The sequence below is a fragment of the Melospiza georgiana genome, chromosome 1 (genome assembly GCF_028018845.1).
Source record: "Melospiza georgiana isolate bMelGeo1 chromosome 1, bMelGeo1.pri, whole genome shotgun sequence".
In the NCBI taxonomy this organism is placed as follows: Eukaryota; Metazoa; Chordata; class Aves; order Passeriformes; family Passerellidae; genus Melospiza; species Melospiza georgiana.
Window position 1 is genome coordinate 107,019,948 of NC_080430.1, and position 13,261 is coordinate 107,033,208.

The 13,261-nt window shown below is 44.3% G+C and overlaps 1 protein-coding gene across 1 annotated transcript in view; it reads left to right on the plus strand.

The window, feature by feature from the left end:
* The first annotated feature begins 1,718 nt into the window (after positions 1-1,718).
* Positions 1,719-13,261, plus strand: part of COLEC12 (collectin subfamily member 12) — a 91,677-nt gene continuing 80,134 nt past the window's right edge. Inside the window, exons 1-2 of the mRNA XM_058027465.1 lie at positions 1,719-1,804; positions 13,179-13,229. Coding sequence (XP_057883448.1) covers positions 1,798-1,804; positions 13,179-13,229 — 58 coding nt within the window. The 5' untranslated portion in view covers positions 1,719-1,797. The remainder of the gene's footprint in view (positions 1,805-13,178; positions 13,230-13,261) is intronic.

The window sequence follows — 13,261 nt, forward strand, 5'->3', positions numbered from 1 at the left end:
TCACTGCTTTCATACAGTCAATGAAAAGTGATGGAAAGGTTTCTTTTTGGAAACATACTCATGGGCTTTGGATCAGAGTTTTGATGGCTTTCAGTTTTGAAGACAGAATTTTATTGATTCTTTAAAATAAAAATTGTAAATTAACTTAGGAGCCTCACACCACCAAGTAAGCACAAGTGTGTCTCATATACACTGCAGTCCTAAGCCAACACAGCACTACAGGGACCCTGTAATTACCTGATGACTGTATTCAGATTTAAGTGTTTTACTCCTGATATTCCAACTGCTAGAGTGTAAACTAAAAGCTGAGTCAAGTCTCTTTGATATCTGAGCCCTGCTTTAAAGCAGCAAATGGCTACTGCAGCTGGTATTCCAATATTTTCATCAGTCCCAAACTAAAGGTACTGCCTCCAAGTCAGTGAAACTTGCTCAAGCTGATGTCAACTCAAGTAATCAGACCAACTGAAGGAATTCAGATTTCTGAATATGTTCTTCCATTTTTCCTCTAGAATGACTACTTTTGCCGGATTTAATCCTCCAATCCTTGCTGATATGAGATCCTACTTGATAGGTTTCCAGTGCTTTTTGACCTGGTGTTAAATTAATGCAGTGACTCTGAGCCATGACCTTTCTGGTACACTGTGGTCCTTAATGAAGCTATAGACCCTCTGGAAAGACCATGTAGTATAATCATTTCTTTGGGAATCCCCACATCCCACAGGCTGTGCTACCTCTAACTGCAAAGGCAAAATCATGTGCATCTTCCCACTGCATCAGGAGTAACTCTGGTGCCTCCACTCCTCTCTGCCTCCACTACTTTGTTCATCCCCAGAACGAACTGGGACACATTGCACCTGCCCTGCCTCATCAGCACTGATGTTAACACCAAAAGCTGGATCATAAACATTTATCACCGTCTTCAATTGCCTAAAAACTGGTAGCTTTGCAGGAAAACAAACCATGCCTTTCATGAAAACAGGAGCCTGGAAACGATCCCTTATTCCTGGCAACATCCAGAACTAGAAAAATAAAAGATGACTGGCCGGTATATCCCTAATCCCACAAATATTTACACACACTCTCCAGTGCCACTGAAGTGCACGCAGTAGCGCATGTATGCATTGTAGTGCACGCAGTCCCATTGAATCCAACAGGACTACTCGTGGCCCTTCATTCAGCACCAGGGTGAATTCGGCACACCCTGCAGCAGTCAGCTATGCACCCCCGCTCCAGGGTCCCTCCATCGGCGTGCCGCGAGCGAGGCACGCTGCTGCGGGGAGCCTGGAGGCATCACACTCGCGAGGAATCCCCGGGTGCCTGCAGGGCCGTGGGGAGCGCAGAGCCGGGACCGTTCTCCTGCCGGGAGCATCACATCCCGCTTGAGCTCCCCGGTCCCTGACGGGTGCCCTGTACCTCCCGCCCGGGGCTGCTCCCCACGGGCATCCCGGGAGCCCCGCGGTCCCTTAGGACGCGGCGGGCGGGCTGTGACAGCCCCGGGGCGCGACACCCGCTGTCCCATCCCGCGGCGGGACCCCGAGCCCGCCCCCGCCGCCCGGCCCCGGCCGCGGCCCCTTCCCCGGGGCGGAGGGAGGGAGGCGGGGCCGGGCGGGCTCGGCGGGGCTGGCGGCGAGGGCTGGGTGCCGGCGGCGGCCGAGCAGCGAGGCGAGCGGCCGGGGCTGCGCACGGGGCCCGCGGCGGTCATGGCCCGGCAGTAGGCAGGGAGCGCCCCGCCGCCCGCCGCTCCGGCGGCAGCCCCGCCGCGCCCCGACCGTCCTATGCGAGCCGCCCGGCGCCAAGATGAAAGGTAGGCACGGAGCGGGGAGCCCGCACACGTGCACCGGGCACCGGGCAGCGCGGATGGACCGGCGGCGTGCGGGAATGCCGTGCGGGAACGCCGTGCGGGAACGCCGTGCGGGAATGCCGTGCGGGAATGCCGTGCGGGAACGCCGTGCGGGAATGCCGTGAGGGAACGCCGTGAGGGAACGCCGTGCGGGAACGCCGTGCGGGACCGGGGCGGGAGCGCGGACAGTCTCAGCAAGGGGACGCTGCGGGCAGGGCGGTCTTGGGGACAATGGCGGCGGGACACAGGTGGCGGGCCGGGCACGGGCGGCCGGTGTCGGGAGAGGCAGAGCGGGGTCTGACCGCCACCCCGGGTGCGGGGTCTGCGCCGTGGGTCCGTCAGTCCCGCTCCGGGAGCGGGCTGTCCCTGCGAGTGTGGGAGTGAGTGTGTCCCGGCATGTGTGCTCTGCCCCCGGCACGGTCTCTCTCGGCACCCAACTTTTATCTTCTCCCTCGCCAGTACCCCGAGAAGAAGAGTTGTGTTTCTCCCTGGAGGATTTGTTTATTTTTTGCCAGCGTTTTGCGATGTTCTTGGTGTTGCTTCTAAACATCTGGCAGTGATTAGGTGCCAGTAGAAGCCTAACTGGCTTGTGAAATGTATTTGGCGTATTTCTTCTCTGCATCCACCGCCTGGAAAATTTTTGGTCTTTACTTTGCATCTGTTCAAACTAAAACTTTGTTTCTTTTCCTTTTTCTCTCTTTTGCTCCCTTCCTCCTCTGTTTTAAATGAGTGGAATGTCCCTGTCCTGCATAGCCGTGACAGAGAGGTATCACATACTTTAAATTGAAATAATGAAGCAGATTGCCGAATTGCTACTCTGCAACCTAGTAAAGATGTATGGGAGGTGCAAGAAAGCCTTCTGTTTATGAAAATTGATAGCCTTACAGCAAAAGGCAGAGGCTTTACACACTGGGGAATACTTACAATGAAAACATCAAAGGACATTATGGAAAGTTTAGGAGTTAGTTGGGACGTTGTGAGAGTTGAATTCAGTTTTTCTTCAGAGGCAAAAATAAGCTTAAGGAAAAGACATACATACGTGAAAATTGCTTTTGGGCACCACTGTGCCTGTTCTTGGAATGCAGAGTTTTATTCCAGATGCCAGGAGGCCAGCAAACATCATGATAGTTACACTGAGTTTCCAGAGTCTGGGATACCAAATGATGTGATTATTTATTCACTTGCCAGAGTAGCTGCCTGAAGGGAGGAAAAACTTTTAGGGGGCATTTATTTTGCAAGCCCACACACACACTATTTAAGTTACTTCGGACACTGTGGCATGGTGCCTCTCCAGAGCCATGCAACATACGACAAATAATTTATTATTTGTATTATTAGTATTTATAATGTTCTTTATTTATAGGCTGATCATACCAAAAATTTTGTCATCAGTTCATCATTATCAGCATAAGTGTAAGGGCAGGAACAAACCAAAATAATGGGATCTGACAGTAGATAGAACAAACCTGTTACCGCTGAGAGCCTTACACTCCATTCTTTGGGGTTTTGGGGAGAGGTGGGATGCAAAGGAACAAGGATGGGAATAATATATAATGCAGTTTGTGTCTCCTTCCATTCCACTTACATCACTCTTTGCAAAGCAGAGCAGTGGTGTTCAAAGGGAGGATGTAATTCCTGCTCCTGGGAGCACTCCCTGCTGCCCCACACTCCATCAAGAGGGAGTGCTAGTCCTGACCATTTGGCTTCCCGAAGAGTGATAGCAGCCATCTTATTTCTTTCCCCCAGAGAGTTACAGAAATCAGTCATAAAACATGCAAAGAAGAACACTTGAAGGACTGTGCTAATAGCAAAAGAAAAGAGTCAAACAAAACATCACATCAAGTGCTTCTGCCAGTGTTAGAGAAGTCAGAGAGTCAAATCAGATTTTGACTCAGTGATTTCCTTTTCTGGGTATGGACTTGGATTTTCATGTTTTCTCTTTAAACTTGATAGTAGTGATAATAGTAGGACTGTAGTATAGTTTTTTATAGTTTCATACTTGTTTTTGTTCTCAATAAAAACAAAAAGATCTGTTGATTGCAGCTGTCTCTGTATCTACCCTCTCTAGAGAATGGAGGAATATCTAAATAATTACATCACTAAATATCTGTAAGGAATAAATTATATTTCCATTGCTGGTATTTGTAATGTGTTATGTTTTAAATCAGTAAAATAAATTGAAGTTTATGTTCAATATGCTGGCAGTTTTATTTCCAGCAAACAATACTGAGCTCACAAACTTTGTCATATTTTTTAACAATAATTATGTGATTTATATAGGGATTTGTCTGCTTTAGGGTCAGATATATCTTTATCAAATTATACTTCTAAGTTGTAGTTATTTCTTGGGGTATGAAGGAGCACTTGCTGCCTGGGAAACAAATGAAAACAACTTCCTCATATCAAACATCACCACATGGTCAAAAACATTGGCCCTAATTTAAGACAGGGACAAGCATTTTTAAAACTGAGAGCTTCTTCCCATATAGCTGCAATATATTTTGTAACTGCTACTTTAAACTCTACCTGTAATCACTATTGTCAATGGCAGTGCTGGTGATAAGTGTTTCCCTCTGAAATATGGATACTGTTTGGATAACCACTCAATACTAATGCCCAAAATCAGGCAATGTGGTCATTTGGCTTCAAAGCCAAAGTGGTCATTTTGGGACTGCTGCTCCAGGATGACAGAGAAGCTCTTAATTAGAGATGCTTAAAGTAGCTTAGCTGCTTCTTTTCATTCCTTCTCCTCCTCCCTCTCTGCCACCACAAGCACCTTGCTGTGTACCACTTGTATAGCAATGCAGAAGGAGCAATGTACTCGTATAGCGCTGCTGGAGGACAAATCATCTGGGATCCTGTGGGCCAAATATTCTGTTTTGTGCTGTTTCTCTCATTCTATACAAGAGGAAGCATGGGGGAGAAGCAGGTGTGGCCTTGGTTGTGTTCCACTGGAGCAGTGAAGCCCTTGGTGCCTGGGGACCAGCCTGGCCTGAATTCCTGTCCTGCTTAGCCTTGAGTCCTTTGCCTCAGAGGCGCTCTGGGCGCTCCGTGCGCAGGAGAGGAGAGCACACCCAGCTCCCTTGGGATGTGCCAGTTCAGCTGGCCACAAGTTTGCCTTACACAGTGAGCACTTTAGCAGACAATTAATTACCATACCAGCCTGTGTTGCTAAAATTGTCCCTTCTGTGGGACTTAGAGCCGGGAGGTAATTGCAAATTATGCTTACAGTAGCAAAAGCTGACTGTTTATGCAAGCTCACTTCTTTCTTGACTACCTTGAAAAATTTTTAAAAATTTATTTATATGATGGTTACCTTCTTGACAGGTTTTGTCTTTCTCTCAGTTTTGATGCCACTGCTAATTTTAAAGAATAAAGGAATAAAAGTTATAATTTTGTAGCACTGCAGAAAAGACTCTCTCTCTCTCTTTTTTTTTTTTGTGTGCACAAAATCAAATGAAGAGTCATCTGCAAATAGGTCTTTCCTGGATAGAAACTTCAAACCAAGAATTTTTTTTTTTAAATCCAGTCCAGAGCATTTTGCAGAAGCCAGAAAGCATCTGAAAACCAAGGATTAGAAGTGGAGTGATCCAGTAACCTTTCCTTAGTCCATTTATAACAGAGCTTATATGAATATAGTGACATAAACATGAAACATATGCAGGAGGTCTGAGTGGTGTGTGTTGGACATGTCACAGGACCCTACAGCAGAAGTTCAAAGGCACAAGCAGTTATAATAAATGTGTGATAAAACACAGAACAAATCCTGAGCAACGCTACTATACAGTCAGTGTGTGTCCTGAATTGATTGGTAGCACAGAGGATTTTAAACATATGGATGAGAAAGATGCAAGTGTGTGTCAAAGCATGGTCTTACTAATACAGAGGACAACAGAGCTATGAAATTATAAGAGAAATCTGTTCTTGCACAGATAGAAATATTACTATACAACTGCAAAGGATATTGAGAAGAATTAGCATATAACCGATTTATGACAGGAGCATTTTCAGGAAGAACTTGTAATTGTTTCTTATTGCTTCAATTCTACTTTTCCCAGCCACACAGGACTAAGACCAGCAACTAAGAATAGCGCAGACAAACCTCCCTATGAAGAAGGGAGTTGTATAAAGTATCCTTTTTCTTTTACTTTGGATAACGTAGATTCATTTTAGATTGATTTTGCTACAGCTGAGGGCTGAAGAGAGCCCTTTTTTTGTCACAACCACTAAACAGTTTACTTAGATCCACACTGAAAGACTGTTGTGCCCAGAGGTTCAGACACTTCTGACTGCTAGGATAAGGAGGGAAAGGTAATCTTGCAGAGAGATAGAGCTGATCAGGCCTTGCAGAGATAAAACAGAGTAAAATAAAGAGAGCTGGGACAAATGTCAAGGATGAAAGCAGCTCAGTACTGCAAAAGATGCATACCCAGTTATCTTCAGCTTCACAAAACCTTCCTTATCCTGAGGTTCTGTATGTCAGAACAGAGAATCTCTCCTTCCAGCCCTCCCCCTTGGAAAGCAAAATAAAGACACTTTTTACAAGGCATGGAAAGTGAACCTGATCCTCCTCATAATGTGAGTGTGGTCTGTGAGAGCGAGGGAGCAACCTAAGATGAATTGTCTTTGGAGTTTGACCGCTTCCACCTAAAACTGCAATCCCTTTTGGTGCATAAATTTGAGGTGCAGACTGGGACATCACTGGGGAACAAAGTGAATGAGTTATGGGAGGTAATAGAGACATGTGTTGTTAGGAATGTGTATGCCATTTTAATACCGCTGTTAATTGCCTCCTCTGACATACAGACAGGGAGGCACGATTTTTCAGTGCACTAATGAGAACATATCTGTTTGCCCTTAAATCATTATTCTGAAATATGATATGATTTAAACTTTTAACTTCTAAGGTCGATCCTCCACACCATGCAGCTGCTCCTGACCCCAGCACGGTAATGTGGCACTTATGTGCAAACAAGTTTTGTTCAAAACTCCCTATTTACTGTCTTCCTCTTGTGCCTAAAAAGCAAAACTAGAGTGATTGTTCTTATACCTCTAAATTTCACAGTCTTCTATCATTTTGTGTGTGTTCCTAATGCAAGTGCTCACATTTTTTGGGCACAGCAGTAGGGGAACAGATGAAGACCAAGACATTAAAGTGCACCCATTTGTCACGATTACTGGTTTTGTTTGTTTTATGCATGTGTTAAGTGATGGTAGACACTAACCGAGTCACAGGATAGTACCAAGGGAGGATCTCTGATCTAGGACATTGCCTTGTTCAGTCACTGAGATAAGCAGAAAAATTCCCAGATCAGCAGTCTCGGTTGGACAGAGCTGAGGAAAAGCCTCAGTTTTGCTGCCAGAATCCAAGCTCAAACAACATCCCAAAGGATGCTTTGCAATGCAGGGAGGTGGTCTCTCTTCCAGGACAGCCTCAGCTGAACTTCAGCCATGGCTGCCCTAAAGACCAGGTACTCTGCAAGTGCAGAATCCGTGTCATCCCTGTCCAAAGTGACTGTTAGTGTGACATGTCAGCTCGGGATCCTCTCAGTCAGGAAGTGCTTCAAGTGGGGGGTAGGATTTTGTGAGGGAGGGCTTATCAAAATAGAGGCTGAGAGAGAGACTTGACTATGAAAAGGACCTATAAAGAAAAAGTAGTGGAGAAAGGCCGAACAAGAGGACAAGTGAAATAAAGCATCTGTGAAGAGACCTGGGAATGAGCAGCCCATTAGCACAAGCAGGAGACTGTCCAGAATAAAAGCTATGAAAACCAGTGGAAACCAATTAGACTGATGAAGTCATCAACATCTGAAGGCCACAGCTGCTTGCTGTGCTTCTGCTGGCTCCATTTCACCTCTAGGTCAGCAGTTTGAATGTAGACCCCGTTAATAGTGAGCAGAAATGCATATAAATCTGGCATTGAGCTGGTGGCAGCTCAAAAAGCTTTTGAAATGTGATATGAGAAAGATATTGGTGTCGCTGTTCTTGTCTGCCTGAACAGTTGTTAATATTACAGAAACCTCACAAGTGGATGGGTTTTGCCTTTCAGTGAAAGTGCTGAGAGGGAGAGAGCAGGCAGAAGCAGCTTTTTGACACTGCAGGCAGTCTCTCATGAAGGAGAGGCACTTGTTCCACAGTTCTGAGTAGAGTTCTTCATCCATGCTGACGGGTTAAAGAGTGGAATACTGTGATTTTCAGCTAATAGGCACACCTTCTTTCCAAAATGTACAAGTAAAAATCTCTCCCTGATAATATTAGAATGAGCTTTACTGAGTTGCACTGAGATACAGCTCTATAGTTCCCATTAAGTCAGCAGGAAAGGCAGGGCTCTAACCATTAAAGCCCTTTGAAAGAGAGATTTATTTTAGAGGAAACTCTTACACTGGATGTCATTTTTACTATAAATTAATCTTACAGTCTGAGTTCCCAGCCTGGTACTTCTAATGTACTGTAATTTGAGTTTTCAGGGGATTTTAAAGGAACTTCTAAAATCTGAGGTGAAACTTGGCATGACCATTTTCAGCCCAGATGCCTCATTCTCTCCTGGAATAGATTTTCCCAGATTTTGAAATGCAATGTAGAATATTGGTTTGTTTTCTTTATTTAAGACTTCAGACGAGGACCTTAAACAAGGACTTTGTATCCATGTTTGCAGCACACAAGTGCTCTGGAAATTATTGGATACCACGTGTCTGCAGCCACCAAATGACCCAGCATCTCTAATGGTTCTGAGGTCTTGTTTGCCTCGTTAGTTAATTAGGTTTAAATGGCTGAGCAAGGTGTACTGTTAAAAGGAGACAGCTGGACACGTACATTAGCAGCTCTCTTTAACACCTTCCATACGCCAACAATGATACCCATGAAAGGAAGGGGCTAAAATGGAAACAACTTCCCTAAAATCACCTTGCACCAAAGGCTCCTCAGATCTGGTGCTGTGCTTTTATGCCCTGTATTGTCTCAGGGGCAGATTTAGCATCCATTTTGGCTCCAGGCCAGCTCTTTCTTTCTTGACCTCAGAGTGACTCATAAGTGATCCATGATTAATTTATTTAAGGTTTAAGAACAAGAAATTAAACAGTTCTACTCCACAGATTTGCTTTGCCACTGGCAAATTAATCAAATGAGAGTCTAATTTGTTTTAGATTAAATGAATTCCCTCTGTTCGCTGTGCTAATCCCCAGCTGAACTGCCTTTTCATAATTCCCACTCCCTTGAAGCATTGTACTGTAACTTATTTAACTCTACAACTGTATTTACTAGAGGTGTTGCAGTAATAGCTTATAACTGGAGGGCAAGTGGAATTTGGCATTGCTACTCAATTGGGCATGGATATTGCCAAAATATCTCAGAGGGTTTTTTTTTTTACTTTTTTGGACCAGAACTCTTACTTTGCACTGACTCCGTAGAATATTTGATGTATTGCTGCTCAGCCTCAGTGAGACAGTGATTTGTAGCAGTTTGCTGTAATCTCCCCATGACAATCTGTTCTAGCATCCAAGGAGTCTCTTGTAAACCCAATAAAACAGATCTCTGGTGGCCCTTCCCTTACATGGTTAAATACAATTGGTTGCTCACATATGTTTCTGTTCTGCCCAAAGTTCACCTTTTTTATGGACCTTCCTGCTGCCAGAGTTCTGTACAAGTCAGGGAAATAGGAGACCAGCTTTTCATGTTTCTTCATCTTTCTTATTCTGGATTTTTGGTTCACAGCTGAGAGCTCAGTTAAGTGTCTTATAACTGAGTTAAGGCTGGTCTTCCCCCTACTAAAGAGTTAATTCTTGTGACCAGGACATAGCAACAAATTCTACTTGATTGTCTGCTTCAAAGAGGAGTCTGCCCTTGATATTTTTCACCTATGAAAATAAGCCTTGCCTGCATATTAATGCATGTGTATGTAACAGAAACACTGTGTTCATTCCAGTCCTCTTTGTAACTGAGGACTGGATTTAAACTAAAGTAAACTATTTCTAACTTAAGGCTTTCACAATGTCCAGCAAACCCCTCCTGCACCAGTTGCAGCCTCACTCAAGTGTGGGCACCGCTGATGTGAAAATGCAGAATTTCCATTTCTAAGATCAGTCACTGGTGTTTAAAGCTCATGAATTTCTGCCACAACAATTTCTGATACTGCCTTTAAAACCATAAGTCATTAAAACATACTAGAGGTGTTCCTAGTATTTGACTTCTTACTTGGTGTATATTTTCTTAACCTCTGTAATTCATAACAGATCACATTTTCATAGTTTTCACTAGAAAACCTGTTACCTTTTAAATGAAAACTTAGGTTCTCCTGTATTCTGCTGATTTGAAGATATCAGGAAGCTTTGAGATTTTTGTAGAACTTGTGACAAAATTTTAATATTTCCAGCACTGTAACAGGGAGCTGAGGATCGTTTCTGCTGCCTCCAGTGAGGACAATACTGCCCAACAGACATGGGAGGAACAGGCTGGGTGCAGGGCTTTGCCTTGGGACTTAAATTTATAGGCTTGTTTGTCAACTTCATTTTTAATATTTCAAGCATAGACTTCTTCTGAGGTAGGACTTTCAACCCATCTTAGTCTCTTTTTCCAAAGTGCTGTAATTTCTGAATGTTTAGTCCAAGCTTGCTTTATTAATTTCCTCCATCTTTTTTTCTTCCTTAAACCTTTTTACATTACAGTTAATATTTTAAAGTGCTGTATTTGCACATGATTTCAGCAAAGTTGCAGTTGTGACTGAAAGAACATTGAGCTTTGTCTGTTAAATAATTTTTAAAGATTTCCGCTAAAATTACATTGACTTCCCCTTGCAGGATCAACTCACAGAGATGATGTTTGAGATTTTACTGATCAGGGAGATGAGTCACCATTTGACATAACCATCCTTGCTCATCTCCACCTCTTTGTTTCAAATATCACAAGTGCTCTTCAAAATTAGGAGGTGAATAAATAATTATAATGTATCCAAAGCTCAAGGAAAAAGCCCATCCCCAGAAAGAATAACACGCAGCATTGCAAATACTGAAAACCATATATATATATATATTTAAAAGTATATGTGTGTATAGAAATGTATAATATGTACATATATAAACATGTTGCATATACTGAAATGCCCAAAGAAACAAAAATGTAATTAAAGTTGTAAAAGGCAATGCTGTTGGTCTAAGCATGAAAAACAAGAAAACTAGGGAAGGGGCTGTCAGCCTGGGAGGAAGGATGTGGAGATGTGGTGTGGGATGAAGCTGCAGGATTTAAAGGTGGCCTGGCTGTAGAGATCAGCTGTGGATCAGATAAGCCAGGTTACACTCCTGAGAAACAAAGGAGGCAATTGTGTTGCAGCCTGATAGCAGGAGAGGGCAGGAAGCTAAGGTCTCTGGAGCTGTAATCTTATTTTGTGCAGCATTTTATCTTTCGTGCAAGAGGGGAAGATCTTTCCTGAGTAGCTCACTGCTGGGATGAGAAGTTGGCTGCTGACTGTTTACGGTTTATTAGTATTTGTCATGTTTAGCTGGGGGGCCTTGTCTTCAGATAACATTTGGGACAACTGTGAGGGTTTGTTTGGCTTGGTCTTTTAAAGGTTTCTTTCTGTCTTCAAAACCAGGATGTGTTTGTTTTGCCTAAGGAGCATCCACTGGCTCTTCCACTTCTTAAATGCACATCTGAATTGGGGGTCTAGTTAAACATATGGACAGGAGCACTGCTGGCAGTAAGCAAAATGTCTTACCTGGTGAAGAATATGTTTTTAGCTGTTTAATCAATCGTTCTGTCTGAGTAAAGGGTGATGTTCTGCAAAATGATGCATTTCATGGACCCTGCTGCTGCTTCAGGCAAAGTGTCCTTCAGAGACTTCCGTGTGTGGCACCTCACAGGTCAGAAGGAAGAACAAGTCGGATTTCCTGCTGGAGACATGCACACAAATAGTTTAGGCTTTGTTGAAGCTGGATGCAGACTGTATCTTTGCCTTTGAATTCATCCCCCCAAGGCTGTGTGCTGTCCCAAGGTAGCTGTGGCATCAGTTAGCCCAATTTCATGATGCAGAGCAGCCCAATCACGTGCAGCAAGTCTGTGGGCAAAAAAGATCTAACTAAACACAGACTTCTCACACCATCACACGTGTTTATCTGCTTTGAGCTTGCTTTTCCTCCACCAGTCATTAAATGTTCCCTCTGGGAAAAACAGAGGTGGGAGAAGAACAGCCTGGGCTGGGGCTGGTGACAAGGCAGAGCTTTTGCCTTTCCTGGCTCAGCAGGAAACTGGACTAACAAGGGGTTGTCTAGGTGGAAGGAGGCTGAACACATGAACACAAACATATTCTTTTTTTAATAAAGAGTCATGAGTGTATTTCTTTTTTGCTGATGCAAGCCTTTTCCTTTGCTGACGGAAGGAAATGGAGAGAAATTCAGCTTCCGACAAAATAACCTTGTGATTATTAGCATATTACTGCTTGCTTACTGTAAAGATGAGAACAAAGGGCATGATGGAATGATAAAATATCCTGAGTTGGAAGGGACCCTCAAGGATCATCAAATCCAACTCCTGTCCCTGCACAGGCCAGCCCCAAGAATCACACTCTGTGTGTGAACGCATTGTCCTAACACTTCCAGAACTCAGGCAGAAGGGTGCTGTGACCCCTTCCCTGTGGAACCTCCCTACAACTTCCCTTCCCTCAAGTCCCATCATCAGGGTTTGCCCCTCCACTTCCCCTCATGAGGAAGTTGTAGACTGTTGTGAGGTGTCCCTGCAGTCTCCTCTTCTCCAGGCTGAACAAACCAAGTGATCTCAGCCATTCCCCTCTAGACCTTTCACAATCTTCACCATCTCAGTTTTTATTTTTCTCACCTGAGTTTCCCAGTTCTGTTTCCCATGTTTTATGGGATCTGACATTTTCAGGCCAAGCTAGTGTGCATGGGAGGTGATGGATGGATGGATGGATGGATGGATGGATGGATGGATGGATGGATGGATGGATGGATGGACAACCATCCCCTCAGACTCCTGTGGCAAGCTTGATCAAGTGGCACACTGGTGACAATTGTGGCTGTCATTGTGATGAGGGACATTTCTGCTCTGGTCTGCTCTTAGGTGGCCAAGCAGGCCTCAGGATGGCTGCCAGGTGATAAATCTGCACAGTTTGTAATCCAGAGTTCTGCTGGGGATTCTCATTGGAGGAAAGGCTCTGAACTGCCTTCTGCACTTGGAGACAGAGGTGGGATAGGAGTAGCAGAGGGGAAGAGCAGTAGCATGCCTAACAAACCAAGTAAACTTATATTATTTGAACATGCACCTGTAAAACCTTTTTCTCATCTTTTTCTAGTGGTAGTAGTAATAATCTGCTGCTGTGTCTTTCTTTCTCCAGACGACTTTGCAGAGGAGGAGGAGGTGCAGTCCTTCGGCTACAAGAGGTTTGGTAAGTGACCTGACCAAAAGCAGCCTTTCAGC